General features: G+C 48.1%; 1 protein-coding gene across 3 annotated transcripts in view; it reads right to left on the bottom strand.

Moving 5' to 3' along the window:
- The window catches only part of NPHP4 (nephrocystin 4), a 147,886-nt gene that overhangs the window by 131,634 nt on the left and 1,564 nt on the right, over positions 1 to 14,688 (bottom strand). For all 3 annotated transcript variants that reach the window (XM_069544833.1, XM_069544835.1, XM_069544834.1), the window contains exons 3-4: positions 9,652 to 9,824; positions 753 to 905 (exon numbers count right to left, since the gene is read on the bottom strand). In XM_069544833.1, coding sequence (XP_069400934.1) covers positions 753 to 905; positions 9,652 to 9,786 — 288 coding nt within the window. In that variant the 5' untranslated portion in view covers positions 9,787 to 9,824. The remainder of the gene's footprint in view (positions 1 to 752; positions 906 to 9,651; positions 9,825 to 14,688) is intronic.

Here is a 14,688-nt window from a genome sequence, read left to right as displayed (position 1 = left end):
GTTTCCTCTGACATACCTACCATACCTACACTCTGACAACTCACCATACCTACACTTGCTGCCACCTGCCTGGGTGTGTCACCCCAGCAGGCTGTAAGTTGTCCAGGGTGAGAACCACACCCATCCCATCCACCCAGCACCATCGCCTGGGCACCCGGCCCCATGGTGGGCAGACAGCAGTCACTGGAAGAGACGCTTGTGGATTTGGTGCAGCTGAACGAGAATGGGACACCCTATCTGCAGGGCAGCCAGACACAGGGGTGCTGCATGGGCAAGACCATGTCACCAACCGATGCCAAGGCAACCACCTAGTTTGCAGACAGAGGCGGGGGCTCCGGGCCCTCCCACCTTCTACTTGGGCAAGGCACCTCACTTCTAAGTCTCAATTTGCTCATCTTAAAAAAAAATTCTAAACTAAAAAGAAAGAAAAAGAAAGGGGAAGTGAACGAGGAGGAAAACTGAGGAAATATGATGAGATCAATAATTTCCTAACTTTGCTGCCAAAGCTGGAAGTTTCCATGAAGGCGACGAGACCCACACATATGCTGCCCCCCCCACACCCACCCCCTGCCACCATCCACTCAGGGCACGTGGCTGCCATACAAGCATCTGTCTGGAAGCAAATGCTGGCTGCCAGGACGAACTTTGTGAGAGCTCGGCCTGCTGCTCGGGGCATTCCTGGAGTCTGGGGTGCACTAGCGGCACCCCCAGGTCTGTGTGGAACCTGCATGCCTGCTAGCCACTGTACTCACCTCATTGAAGGTGATCCTGGCTGGCTGCCCGCTGAGCGGCTCTGCAGGCCTCGACGAGCTCTTCCACGTCCTCCCGAAGAAGTACCGATAGGTGACATCGAAGAGAGACACGCGCAGGTGGCAGCCCACCTCTGACAGCAGCTCCAGCACCCCCTAGGAGACAGAGGGATGGCCCTGAAGGATCCTCAAGGTTGAGAGCCTCCCCACAGATGCTCATGGACCATTTGGGGGAAACTGGGCCACTCAGCATCCATCCCCTGGTTTAGGTATCAGGCCCTTCCTTCCAAGGGACTACCTCTCTCCACCGCCCTCCCTTGGCCAGTCAGAGGCTGGAACCAGCAAGCCGCACAAGAAGCCAACGCTGTGGGGACAGACACCTATGACACCACGTGGAACCAAGGAAAAACAAGCTCAGGTGACACCACATGAGATCCCGGATCAAGCCACACCTGAAGCTTATGCTAACGATAGGTTTGTCTTTAAGTGAGGTTAACAAATTATCTCTCCTTGGGCTATTTCACTTGAGTTTTTTTTTTAGGTGGGGGGAGTGCTTGGGGAGGAGTTATTTGTTTTACCATTGACAGCCAAATCATTCCCAATATAACCACAAACTCTAAATCCTCAGCCTGTCAGAATTATTTGGGTGGGTTGGGGTCACGGTATAAATAAAAGAAAAGCCGATCTTTGAGAACCGCAGATACAGACAAGGCACCAGAGACTACTAGACCTGCCCTGTGCCCAGTGGTACCACCTACAGAGGGTTCTGCCTGGGTCTTCAGTGCTGTTACCACCGGCACACCTGGCAAGGGGGCAGCTCTTACTGTCGACCTGGCACCAGGAATTCTGCTTTCCTTTCATGCAATCATTTAGTAAATGTTATCTAAGCATCTATTTTGTGTGTCCACTCTGTGCCAGACACTGTTCTAGGCACCGGAAACGCAAAAGGGAACAAAACACACAAAACCTGCGTCCCTGGGGCTCATGTGAAGACAATGAAAATGGGAGCAGGGGAAGATAGGTGGGTCAGCTCTTAGAAGAAGACGGCCAGGGAAGGGGCTCTGAAAGATGACATCTAAACTGAGAACTAAGGAGGCAGGGTGGGGTGGACGGGAACCAGGAGTGGACCCTTGGAGAATAAACCAGGCAAAAGGAAGCTCTGGGTGAAGAGAGCGGGTGCTCAGGAAAATCATCCTGACTACATGTATCTTTTTCGTTGTTGTTAGTCGCTAAAGCATATCCGACTCTTTTACGACCCTATGGACCGTAGCCCACCAGGCTCCTCTGTCCACAGGGTTTCCCAGGCAAGAACACTGGAGTGTGCTCGGATTCCCGACCCAGGAATCTTCCCACATCTCCTGTTGGGAAGCCATGTATGTTATTTTTGTTGTTTTTCAGTTGCTAAGTCATGTCCGACTCTTTGTGACCCCAGGGACTGCAGCACGCCAGGCTCCCCTGTCCTTCACTATCCCCCAGAGTTTGCTCAAACTCATGTCCATGTATGTGTATTTACACTAACTAATTGCTCTCACTTTCTGGGTCCTTAATGTTCCTAGTGCTCTGGCATCTGGGGCCTTCCTAATGGGAAGAGACTGTCCTGCCCAGGGCCAGCTATTTCCCAGTGATAGTAAACGACCTGCTTTCCAGTCCACACCCCACTTGCCCTCATCTGGCTCACACTCCAGGAGACAATATCTTCCCACCCCAACAATCCCAGAACCAGACCCAGGCAACCAGTCCCTCCACCCCAGAGGCCAATGAACTAACTCAAACTAGCCAGTCCCAAGTGTGTGCAGCTGCTTACCCGGCCTTGCCCATCCCTTCCCACAAAAACCATGATACAGGCTTTTGCCCCAGGTCTCCTCTCACCCCGCTGCCTCCCCACCAACTCAATTGCTTCCTGGTGGGACCCTTCAGGGATGTGCATCCCCTCCCCTGGGGAGCCCAAAGGAAGAAACAATCTTTTCAGTGGCAATCATCCCCTGCTTTGCTGTCCCCACCACACCTGAATAAAAACAGCCACAGTGTGTTTCAAGAGCACCCAGTGACTTCCCTGGTGGTCCAGTGGTTAAGACTCTGAGCTTCCAAGGCTGAGGGAACTGGATCGATCCCTGGTCAGGGAACTAACAGCACACAGTGGCTGAATTAAAAAAAAAAAAAAATTTAATAAAACAATGGGATTGCGTTTAATCGGAGAAGGGGCAGGAGCCACCCTCGCAGGCCACTTCTACTCCAAACAGGATGATGGGTCAGGGAAACAGCCTGAGAGGCAGTGATACCACCTGATTCGGGATTTCACGGAAATCAGTCCAATGTGAGGTGAAGTGTGTGTTAACTAAATCGGGGGTGGGATCCTTTCGCAGTTTATGTGGATGTCAGATCATCACGCTGGGCACTCCAAGTGTCCTACAGCTTCATCAGTTATACCTCAATAAAGGAGAAAGAAAACCACTCCAGCTCCACGTGGGGATCAGAACCCCGGGGGAGGACGTGAGGAGTTGGGGTGAGGAGAGCGCACATTCAGGGTGTCAGTGAAGGAACTGCTGAGGGCCCTGGAGACAGCAGGGTGTGGAATATGAGGGAAAGAGAAACAGGGGGCACCGGCTGGTGGCCGCCTGCCCGCCCAGCCTCCTGGGTCCGGCAGGTGAGTCCCAGCAGCTGGCAGGGGGTGGTGTCGTGTGTGGAGGTGGGGAGTGTGCCAACAGGTCTGGGGGAATCTTGAGCCCAGACCCTCATCCCTCCCCCCAGCACTGCTCCTCACCCCACTCCCCACCCCCCCAGAGCCCCTTTACTGCACTCGCCCCCTCATTCCCACGAGGCCCTGACCAGGAAGGCATCCCTGACCCCCGCCATCCAGACCCTCATCCTCTGACCCTGTTTTATATCAGTATCTCCCATGTTTCTAAGTCGTCTGTTTATATGGTGGTGGTCGGTCTCAGCTCTAGGGGCGGGGAGGGATGAGAGCCTGGAATATTCTCCTCCTGCTGTATCCTCAGGACTAGGGACCAAATCACGCAAGGGGGTGGGGGTGGGGGGGCTCAGTGTGCACACCTCCCGGGGGCCTGGGCCTCCCCTCGCTGCAGGCACCACCCAGGGCACCACCGTCAGTCCCTCTGGCCCCCTCACCACGCTCTCAGGGAGGTGACCAGCAGCCAGGACCAGGGAACTCCCAGATTACCTGGGAGCTGGGTCTTCTCCCAGCCTCCACACCCCGACCACCCCCTCCACCTCTCTGAGACTTTGTACTCAACTCTACTCGGGTAGGTTTCTAGCTGTCTCCTCATACCGGACAGAGAGCTCTGTGAAGACAGAGTTGGGGGTGGGGGATCACCCTCGTGTCCCCTGCACAGCTCCAAACACACAGTAAATACCAAGTGAAATAGCCATTCCAAAGGAAAGAATTAGGTTAGCCCAAAAGTTTGCTTGGGTTTTTCTGTAATTATCTTATGGGAAAACTTGAATGAACTTTTGGGCCAACCCAGTAATCAACATTTATGGTAAAATGAAACTAAACCACAAAGGTAAATAAAAAGTAAGAAAAACATACCAAAATGACTAAGTGATTTGAGTTCAAAATTAGTACATAATATTTTTAGCCAACACCTTTTACAGAGAAGTTTGCTTTCATCTAAAGCTGAAAGTCCAGTACTTTGGCCACCTCATGTGAAGAGTTGACTCACTGGAAAAGACTGTGATGCTGGGAGGGGTTGGGGGCAGGAGGAGAAGGGGACGACAGAGGATGAGATGGCTGGATGGCATCACCGACTCGATGGACATGAGTTTGAGTGAACTCCGGGAGTTGGTGATGGACAGGGAGGCCTGGCGTGCTGCAATTCATGGGGTCGCAAAGAGTCGGACACGACTGAGCGACTGAACTGAACTGAACTGAAAGCTATCAATTCTCAAAATATCTGAAACTGTACAAATCTGTAAGATCATCTTAACTGAACTTTTGACTTTTTCCCTACTCAATCTTTTAATCTTGGCTGATTTTTGTGTGTAAAACCAACTTTGCATTCCTGTGATAAACCCCACCATGATGTCTGACCTTCTGTATACACTGCTGGATCTGATGTCCTAATATACTAAGGAATTTTGCGTTAACATTCATAAGAGATGGCAATCTGTACTTTTCTTTTCATGTCCTTGTCCAGTTTGGGTATCAAGGTTATGATGGTCTCAAAACAAACACCTGAGAACAATTCCCTCCTACTCTATTTTCTGAGTGTTGGTCTACAATTGGTATTATTTCTTTCTTTAATATTTTATTAAATTCAACAGTGAAGTCATTTAAGTTTGGAAATGTTTTAATTATGAATTGAGTTTCTTTAATAAATATGGGGATATTTAAGTGGGAATCTGCTGTATGACTCAAGGAACTCAAACCCAGAGGGGTGGGATGGGGTGGGAGGTGGGAGGGAGGCTCAAAAGGGAGGGGACATATGTATACTATGGCTGATCTACGCTGATGTATGGCAGAAACCAACACAATATTGTAATTATCCTTCAATTAAAAATAAATTAAGAAAAAAATGAACAAAGAAAAAATATATAGGGCTATCTAGATTTTCTATTTATTCTGGTGTCACTTTTGGTAAATTGTGCTTTTCAAGAACTTATCCAGTTCATCTAAGTTATTTTTATTGGCACAAAAGTTACTCATAATGTCCCTTGATTATCTTTTTAATGTCTGTAGGATATGTGGTGATGCCCCTTCTTCCGCTCCTAATATTGATAATCTGTATCTCTTCTCTCCTCTCATGATCAGTCTTGCCATGAGTTTATCAATATAATTAATCTTTTCAAAGAACCAACTTCTAGCTTTACTGATTTTCTTATTATTTGTCCTTTATTGATTTCTGCCCATATATGTCCTATTTCCTTCTTTTCTTTTCTTTGGTTTTAATTTATTGCTTTTGTCTATATTTTTAAGGAGAATGCAGAGATTGTTGATTTTACACAGGCAGACCTCAGAGACAGAGGGTTCAGTCCCAGACCACTGCAATAAAGCAAATATCTTAATAAAGTGAGTCACATGGATTTTTTGTTTCCCAGTGCATATAAAATTATGTTTATACTATACTGTAATCTCTTAAGTGTACAGTAGCATTATGTCTAAGAAAACAATGTACCTACTTTAATTTTAAAACAATTTATTGCTAAAAAATACCAACTATCATCTGAGCCTTCAGTGAGTCATCAAAGATCATTGATGACAGGTCACCATAACACAGATAATAATAATGAAAAAGCCTGAAATATTGGAAGATTACCAAAATGTGACAGAGAAATAAAATAAGCAAATGCTGAGAAAATGGCACTGATGGACTTTCTCCATGCAGAGTTGTCAAAAACCTTCAATTTGTGGGGGGAAAAAAATACAATATCTACAAAGCACAATAAAACGAGGTATGCCTGCATTTTTCTTCTTTTCTAATGTAGTTATATAAAGTTGTAAGTTTCCCTCAGAGGACTGCATTAACTACATCCCACAAATCTTGATATATTCTTATACCAGTTAGTTCCAATTACTTTCTAATCTCTCTCTGAATTCTTTGACCCAAGGGTTACTAGTGAGCAGAGTGTTGTTTAATTTTCTACTATTTGGGGATTTTCTGGTTATCTTATTGTTATTGATTTTTTAATTTAATAACATATTGGTCAGTGAACATATTCTTCACAATTTCAATCCTTTTAAATTTATTGGGATTTATTTTCATGATACCAAGCATATTATCTATCTCTGTAAATGTTCCACAGGCACTTGAGAAGGTATATTTTATTTGTTGGGTGTAGTGTTTTCACGATGACAGTTCAGTTAAGGTGGTTGGTGGTGTTCAGATCTTTCACACCCTAATGATGTTGGTTTTTGGTTTTTTTCCACAGGGGGGTGGCAGGAGTCTATCTGCTCTATCACTTATTGAGAGAGTCAAAAGCTTCCAACCATAAAGGTGAATCTAAGTGCAGCTCCCTTTGTTTCTACAAACTTCGCTTCACGGATTTGAAAGCTGTGCTACTGGGTGCTGGGCACAAACGAGATCTAATAGCAGGCCAGTCAGTCTTTAAAATGCTGGCTTACAGGTCTGGCCCTTGGCTGGAGTTTGCAGTCTGGGGACACAGACTTCACCACCACCCTAATGGATTGGAATGGCTTATTAGTACTAAACTTATACGAAGTGATTTATGCTGATCACTTGCTTTCCTTCTGGAACTCTGGATTCCTACTACGTGTTAGGCAGAGTGTGTCTACATGACCAGTTCCCAAAAAAGCCCTGAGGTTTTTTTACAACCTGTTGGCACTGAGTCTCTGACAAGCTTCCTTAGTTGGCAGGATGTCACAGGTATTGTCCCAACTCGTTGCTGGAGTATGTCTTGTGGGAATCCCATGGCAGAGGACCCTGAGAATTCATACCCATTGCCTCCCGTATGCCTTTCCCTTGGCTGATCTTACTCTATTTTTTCACCAAACCAAATCTTTCCTTTGAAGATGACTATGTGCTGAGTCACGTCAAGTCCTCCTAGTCAATCACCAAACCCGGGGGTGACTTTGGGGGCTCCCATCACAGGTACATGCACATTTAGGGCTGTCGCATCTTCCTGTCACTGTCAGTATGAGAGGTTCCTTTATTTCTGGTGATATGCTTCACCTTGAACTCTACTTTGTCTGAAATTAGTACAGCCACAAAGCTTTCTAATGTTTCGAGTTTACATGGGTATCTTTTTTTCCATTCTTTTCCTTTCATACATATGGTTTGAAGACATATATTTAATGTCTTCATGTTTAAACCGTGATTTTTTTATAAACAACTTGTAAGTGGGTTTTAAATGTTAGCTTTTAATGTATGACTCTATTCTACAGACAGGCTTCCCTGGTGGCTCAGAGGTTAAAGCATCTGTGTGGAATGTGGGAGACCCGGGTTCGATCCCTGGGTCAGGAAGATCCCCTGGAGAAGGAAATAGCAACCCACTCCAGTACTCTTGCCTGGAGAATCCCATGCAGGGAGGAGCCTGGCAGGCTACATTCCATGGGGTTGCAAAGAGTCGGACACGACTGAGCGACTTCACTTTCATTTTCTATTCTACAGACAGTGTACATTTTTAAAAATTATTTCAATGACATTATTCCATTATCATAATGTCTATAAAAGCAAACACCTGGAGTCAGAACAAGTGGTCATTTTAAGGAAGGACCTAATGAAAGGATGACAGGTCATTCATATAGGAAAAGCTATGCTGTCTTAAGGAAGAATAAGAAATTCTTCATGAAATGACATGAACAGTCTATAACATATATGGGGGGACAGTGTTTTTGTTTATTTTGTTTTTCAAAGAGTCTAATTTTGATCCTTTCTTTCCCAGAAATCCCTGAATGGAAACCCAATTATGTGACTTTCATGAAAGTATTGACTTTATCTTTGGGAAGGAAGTAAAAACGATCCACATTTACCAATGTATAATACATACTGTTAAGAATATTTTTTAAGATATAGAATATAGCAATAAGCTACCATTCATGCCCCCCAAAAAAGAGAAATATACAAGTATACTTATTTGTTGTGGTTGCTTAGAAAGTCTGAAAGGTTGTACAGAAAAGAGGTTAATACCGGCTATATCCAGGATGAGACAGCCATAGGACAACACACTTACCTTGTGTGCCCCCTTGAATTTTGAACTATGGGAATTACCTTTTCAAAAACAAGTTAAAATGCATTAATAAAGTAAAATAGGAAAATAAAAGGAATCTCCTTTGTAAAATTCCTAGGCAAGAGGCAGCTGCTGTCTACTAGCTCGTGAGCCCCTGGAGGCAGAGCTGCTGGAGCTGGTCTCCCTAGCTTGGAGTCCCAGCTGGCCGGCTGAGGCTGTGTTACTCTAGGCATCGACTGCAAGTCACTCGTGTTGCTTCCTCTTCTGTAAAACAGGGGTAACAATGCTACCTCCTTCGTAGGGCTGTTGTGAGGATGAAGTGAACCAATACAAGAAAAGCGCTAAGAAGTAAAGTTGTTGGGGATGTCCCTGGAAGTCCAGTGGTTAAGCCTCTGCGCTTCCAATGCAGGGGGCATGGGTTCGATCCCTGGCTGGGGAATTGGGATCCTACATGGCATGCAGTGTGGCCAAAAAATAAAACAAGTAGAGCTGTAAGAGCAGTAATCACTGCAATATCTACACGGTAGCAAGCACATAGCAGGCGCTCAGTCACAGGGTTTGAAGTGATGATGGAGGATGTGAGCGATTTAACAATAGTAGGTTATTCTCAGACCTAGTGTTCAGACAACTCTGAATGCAAGGAGAATTGCTCTGCCAGCTGCAGAGGAAGAAGATACGGTCTTGCCAAGCCAAACCCCGCAAGCCACATGCTCACAGTGGCAGGACTGGATCCTTCCTGTGCATCCCCCCAGGACCCTGGGCCTCCCCAGGACACTAAAATCACATGGGTGTTCTGTGGAGGCACATAAACACCAGCTTTTCTGGCAGGTTCCCTGGCAGCTGAGGGCAGAGATGGACATAGGGCCCCAGAGTGAGGGCCTGAGTGTGCAAAGGCGGTGGTGCCTCCACCTCACATTTCCCAGGATGCCCAGAGCTCCACCCCTGCAGTTCTAACCCCTAGGCCGTGTTGAGCCCTTGCAAACAACCTGGCCAGGAAATAACTCAGGAAATCGAATTACCCGGGTTTTTGGATTGCTCCACTGTAGGCAGCAAGAAGCCTTGAGTCAGGGTCAAAAGTGCTGACCAAGTCGCTGAATCACATACCCTCTTTGCTGATGGGCCACTTTGCCTCCAAATGCTGCCACCGCCCAGGGTGATGGACGCAGTGAAAGACTCAGATAAACACGTGAAAATCGATACTGTCTCAGCTCAGTGCGGTGAAAGCAAGCATTTGACATTAAAGAGTCAGTTTCTTTACCTGCTTAATTAGCGGGCCATCGAGCCACTTCAGGACACACTGAAACGCTGTCGATTCCTTCAGAGGCTGGCGTGTTCTCTGTGGGTGCGGAGGGACCAGCAGGTTTTGGTCAAAGATCCTGTGCCAGTCGTGCATTCTGCTGGTCTCTGGGTCCCTGGGGCCTCTGGGATTACCTGCACCATTGGTGTTCAAATAAATAAGAGTTGTGAGGGCCCAGGGCTTAGAGAACCTCCACTAATACCAGGGGAACCACCACCCCTGAGACCCACACTCTGTGACCTCCCCAACCCCCACTGCAGCCAAGGACTGGCATCCATGAGCCTTGCCCTGGCCAATCAGAGCATGCCTACCCCAGCCTCAGTGACTGGTTTAGGGACGGCCACGTGCTCTGTCCAGCTGCAGAGGTGGAGCCCTGCACAAGAGCACCAGGCCTTGGGAACTGAGGCTCTTAGAGGGGCCTGGGGGGGGATGACCCACTCAGAGCCAATAAGATGTGAGCTTAGAGCTTCTGTTGGTTCTGTTGTAAGAACACTCTCCTCTGGGGCCTTTGGAGCAGAGAGGCCATCAGCTAGGAGCTGCCAAGGCGGACACCATAGGAGGGGCCGCCTTGAGACACATACTAAAAGGCAGGCAGCATGGGAACAAGGCCAGCGGTCCAGATGTCACCACGAGAGCCCTCGCTCAAGGGGACCCTGGAGTCTGGCACGCAGGACAGCCAAGCCACAGACAGTCCTGCTGGTGGAGCCAGGTGGGGACAGACTGAGTGTTCAGGGTGTCTTGGCAACCTGGCTCAATCAAGATTTTATCTGCCTTCCGGCAGACGAGGATCTGAACCTTCTCGAGACTGTCTTCAGCTGAAACAGAATCTTAAGCCCTTGGCCTTGATAAGAGGCCAAATTCTCCTAAAATGGCCAGCAAGGAGAAAGGGCAATGGGTTTGGTCTTCTAAGACAGCAGGTCTCTAAATGCAGTTCACAAAGCCCCAAGGTTCCCAGAGGTGGTCAAGGCTCCAGAGGCTCAGAGCTATTTTCATAACCTCCAGATGCCACCTGAGTCTTTCACTGGGTTGGCATTGTGCTGATAGTGCCAAGGCAATGGTGGGTGAAGCTACTAGGGCCTCATCACCTCCCAAGACAACGGCAACCAAAGCCCACCAGCCACCCTGCGCTCTTCGCCCTTCACAGCACAGAGTCCAGCAGCTTCACTTAATAAGGTCCCTGGGGAGGCTGTGCAAACTATGGATTTTATTACATCTTGACTTGACCCTTGAGGATGCATGCTTTTAGTATTCTGTGATGAAAGGGGGTAAACCACAAAAAGCATCTCTGCTGCCAAATGAAGGGCCAGGGTCACCCCGAGGTAAGCCAGGTGTGATCGCTGGGCTGTGAGTTAAACTGCCTCCTTCCTGCACTCAGCAACACCATTCTTACTAAAAGAACAGCTCAGAGACAAACAATGGTGATTCAGAACTGGGCACTTCAAACACAGTCTGAACAAAATGAACCTGTCATTTCAAGGTAAACTCATAAAAACTGAGCTTTTGGGCAAAATTCAGAATTGGGAAAATCTGTGCCCTCCACTGTGAGCCTGACAGCTTCATAACCCTTGAAGACTTTCCTGACAAGATAGGTAGCGCTGGTAACAAAAAGTGAGCTTTTGAAATTGTGTGAGTAGATGTGTCAATATTTGGAAGATCTGCCTAACTCAGAAGCAGCTATTGTCCGAGAGAACAGCACAATGATGTAAAATCCTGCATGGGGGAATGATCCACCCAAAGTGGGATGCAAACCAGAGGATTTAATGTAACAGTGTGAAAGTTTTCAGACAGGGTGTCAAACTCTGCTCACAAGAAACCCTTAAGGAACGATCGCTTGTGGGTTTGGGTACAGCACAGAAGCAGAATATCCACAGTCCTCTAAGGACTCCCCCCGCCCATCTACATCTCCTTCAAATCCTTCAAGCAAAATGACTCAACACAACAGACTCAACAGAGAAGCTGTACCAGTGAAGCAGTGCCCACTGGGATTCACAATCATGCAAAACAAAGCAAAAACTCCAAAAAGGGTCTTCCCTGGTAGTCCAGTAGCTAAGACTCTGTGTGCCTAATGCTGGGGGTACAGGTTCGATCCCTGGTAAGGGAACTAGATCCCACATGCTGCAATTAAAGATCCTGCATGCTGCAACTACGACCCAGCACAGCCAAATAAATATATATTTCAAAAACAAACAAACACACAAAACAACCCCACTCTTCTTGCTAATGTTTTTGTTTCAGAAAACATGGCTGGCTTTCATTAAAAATATATATCTTTATATTAACATGTAACAGGTCTGCTGCTACTGCTAAGTCGCTTCAGTCGTGTCCAACTCTGTGCAGCCCCACAGACGGCAGCCCAAAAGGCTCCGCCGTCTCTGGGATTCTCCAGGCAAGAACACTGGAGTGGGTTGCCATTTCCTTCTGCAATGCATGAAAGTGAAAAGTGAAAGTGAAGTCGCTCAGTCATGTCTGACTCCTAGCAACCCCATCGACAGCAGCCCACCAGGCTCCTCCATCCATGGGATTTTCCAGGCAAGAGTACTAGGTCTACTGTTTTTAAATGAATTAATAACACTGTCAACATTTCTCTACAATAAATGTTGGTAGGCATCACTCACATTTTAGGAAGTTATTTGGAGTCCTCAATCATTTTTTAAAGCAGAAAGCAGTGTGACACTAAAAAGCTGGAGAAAGGTTGCTCTAAAGGGACCCGAAATGCAGGGTTTCAGGCAGCCGGCCCACCTTCCACACTCACAGGCTATGCTGAGAATGCAGGGGGGCTCTGGAGGTATGAATGTGACTGGCCCCCCTGAGATGCTCTCCCACACCAGGCGGGCCTCAGCGTGGGGTCCGGCCCCCATTGGAACACCACCCTGACCCTGCATACATCTCCTTGGGCCTCCAGATCCAGACTGTTACTGTATGAACAGTAAGGCACACACGCCGGTTTATGTAGGGTTTTTTCCTCTGTGGGTTATGTTTGTCTGCTCAATACCACTTGTTTTGTGGAACTACCCTCCCCAGTTCTGGCCTGAGGGCTTCGGGGCTGGTCTCAGAGATGACATACACTGTGTGTGTCTTCACTGGGACCCCAGCCATGGTGCCCTCTGGACAGGCTGTCTCCCAGAGCCAGCTTCTGCACCCAGCAGGCTTCTGTGCCTTTGGTCAGAGCACGTATCAGCTGTCCTGTGCTGACCTGCTCCCTGGCCCACTGCTTGCAGAAGGAAACCTACTCTCCTGGGGCCTTGATACCACACTTACCATCAGAGCTCAATCAATTCAGCCCTGAAACTGAAGTTTCAATAAACTTGTCTCTCCAGTTTTTTCTCTTTTTCAGGGAAATGTTTCATCATTGACATTAGTTATAAAATTGAGAGGTTTATTCCTGCAAAGAGAGGGCCTTCACAGACTGGGGGTAACTCTACAGCAAAGCCTTTTCTGCCTCAGAAGCACATGTAGGGAAACACCCTCCGGAAGGAGCCCCCAGTGGCGGTGTTTCCTGGCTCCAGGACAGTGCCCCCTTTGTAGGTGGCTCCCTTGCCCCAGACCCCTAATCTAGTACATCCCACTTCCCTGGGTGATGAGCGGACCCAATACCACATTTGGCAGGACCGGTTGCGATGACAGGATGGCACTGCAGAAGACTCACTGGGAAAAAAGGCAGATCTCCCAAGATCAAAGCTCTGAGCCAGACAGGTGGAGGCAGGTGGTGGAGATGGAGCGACTACTGGAGTGGGTGATGGAGGAAGAGGTGACTCCTGAGACACAGCCTCCTGGGAGTAGGAGCCTGGACAGTCCCAGGGGCTCCATTACACACAGAGCTCTTCCCCTCCCGCCCGCCTCCCCCCGACCCAGTGCCCCAAACTCCTGTACACTCCATCCTGCCCTTGCTTCAGTTCCTCCCATTCAGCACGCCCTCTATCCCCCTTGACAGGCACACGCACCCCTAGATGAGTCTTCCTCTGGTGCCACCTCCCCAGGAAAGCAGCTCCACCCATACACACCCACTCACACGGGACCCTATCACAGAAGAGTCACCCAGCTTCCCCAGGCTACATGGTCACCGTCGTCCTGCAGGATTGGGCTCCATGAGGTCAGGACTAGGTCCTCAGTGTAAACCTTTCTAATGATTAAATAAATCATTCAGTTATGCTGGAGAGCAATGAAGAAAGCTGTGGAGGAAGGCAGAGGGGCCTTTGGGGCCAGATGAACCATAAAGAGAAAACTAGGAGGGTCCCATGCTTTGAGCCCAACAAAAGGGTACAAGGGGCTCTCCAGAGGAAGGGGGAAGAAAAGGCACCAACTTTTACTGAGTCCTTATCATGAGCCAGGCACTCACATTTTCATATTTCCTATTCCAATAACTCGAAGATAAGTACCACTACTGTCCCCTTCTTACAGATGTGAAAAGTGAGATCTGAGGTTAAACAGCCAGCCTGAAACCTTACAGCCAGTTGTACAAACATCAAAGACATTATAACCTATGCCGGCCCCTCTGCCACCAAGGCTAGGAGAAGCTCTCAAGGGCAAAGTAGGAGCAAAGAGGTCGAGGAGCCTGGGCTGATCCTTGCTCTCCTCTCTGACTTCTGCAAAGTCTCTTGCCCTCCCAGCATCTGTCTCCCACCTACAAAAGGAGAGGGCCTCTGAAGCTCCCTGGAAGTCTTTGCTTCTGCAGACCTATGTGATCAACAAATATTCACCAAGCACCTGTTCTGTCCCAGTACAGTGAAGCAGACTGTCAAATACCCTGACTTCAAGACTCTAAATATCCAGTGGGACAAAGACTAGGGGGCAAGCCTGAGCAGCACACAGAAGACAGGCCTAACCCAGTATCCTTTTCTGGCAAGGGGGTGGGGGTGGGATGGAAAAGAGGAGGGACCCAGGCACTGAAGAGATCAGCTGGGCTGAGGTCTCATCAGCAGTGGTTCACCAAGGAAAGAGAGGGACAGGAGCCACAAGGAACTTTCCAGGCACAAGGAAGCTTCCCTCCCAGATGCAAAG

Source organism: Ovis canadensis, chromosome 12 (genome assembly GCF_042477335.2).
Source record: "Ovis canadensis isolate MfBH-ARS-UI-01 breed Bighorn chromosome 12, ARS-UI_OviCan_v2, whole genome shotgun sequence".
Lineage (NCBI taxonomy): Eukaryota > Metazoa > Chordata > Mammalia > Artiodactyla > Bovidae > Ovis > Ovis canadensis.
The sequence above is the reverse complement of the archived record's forward strand: the minus strand, read 5'-3'. Positions and strand labels throughout refer to the sequence as shown.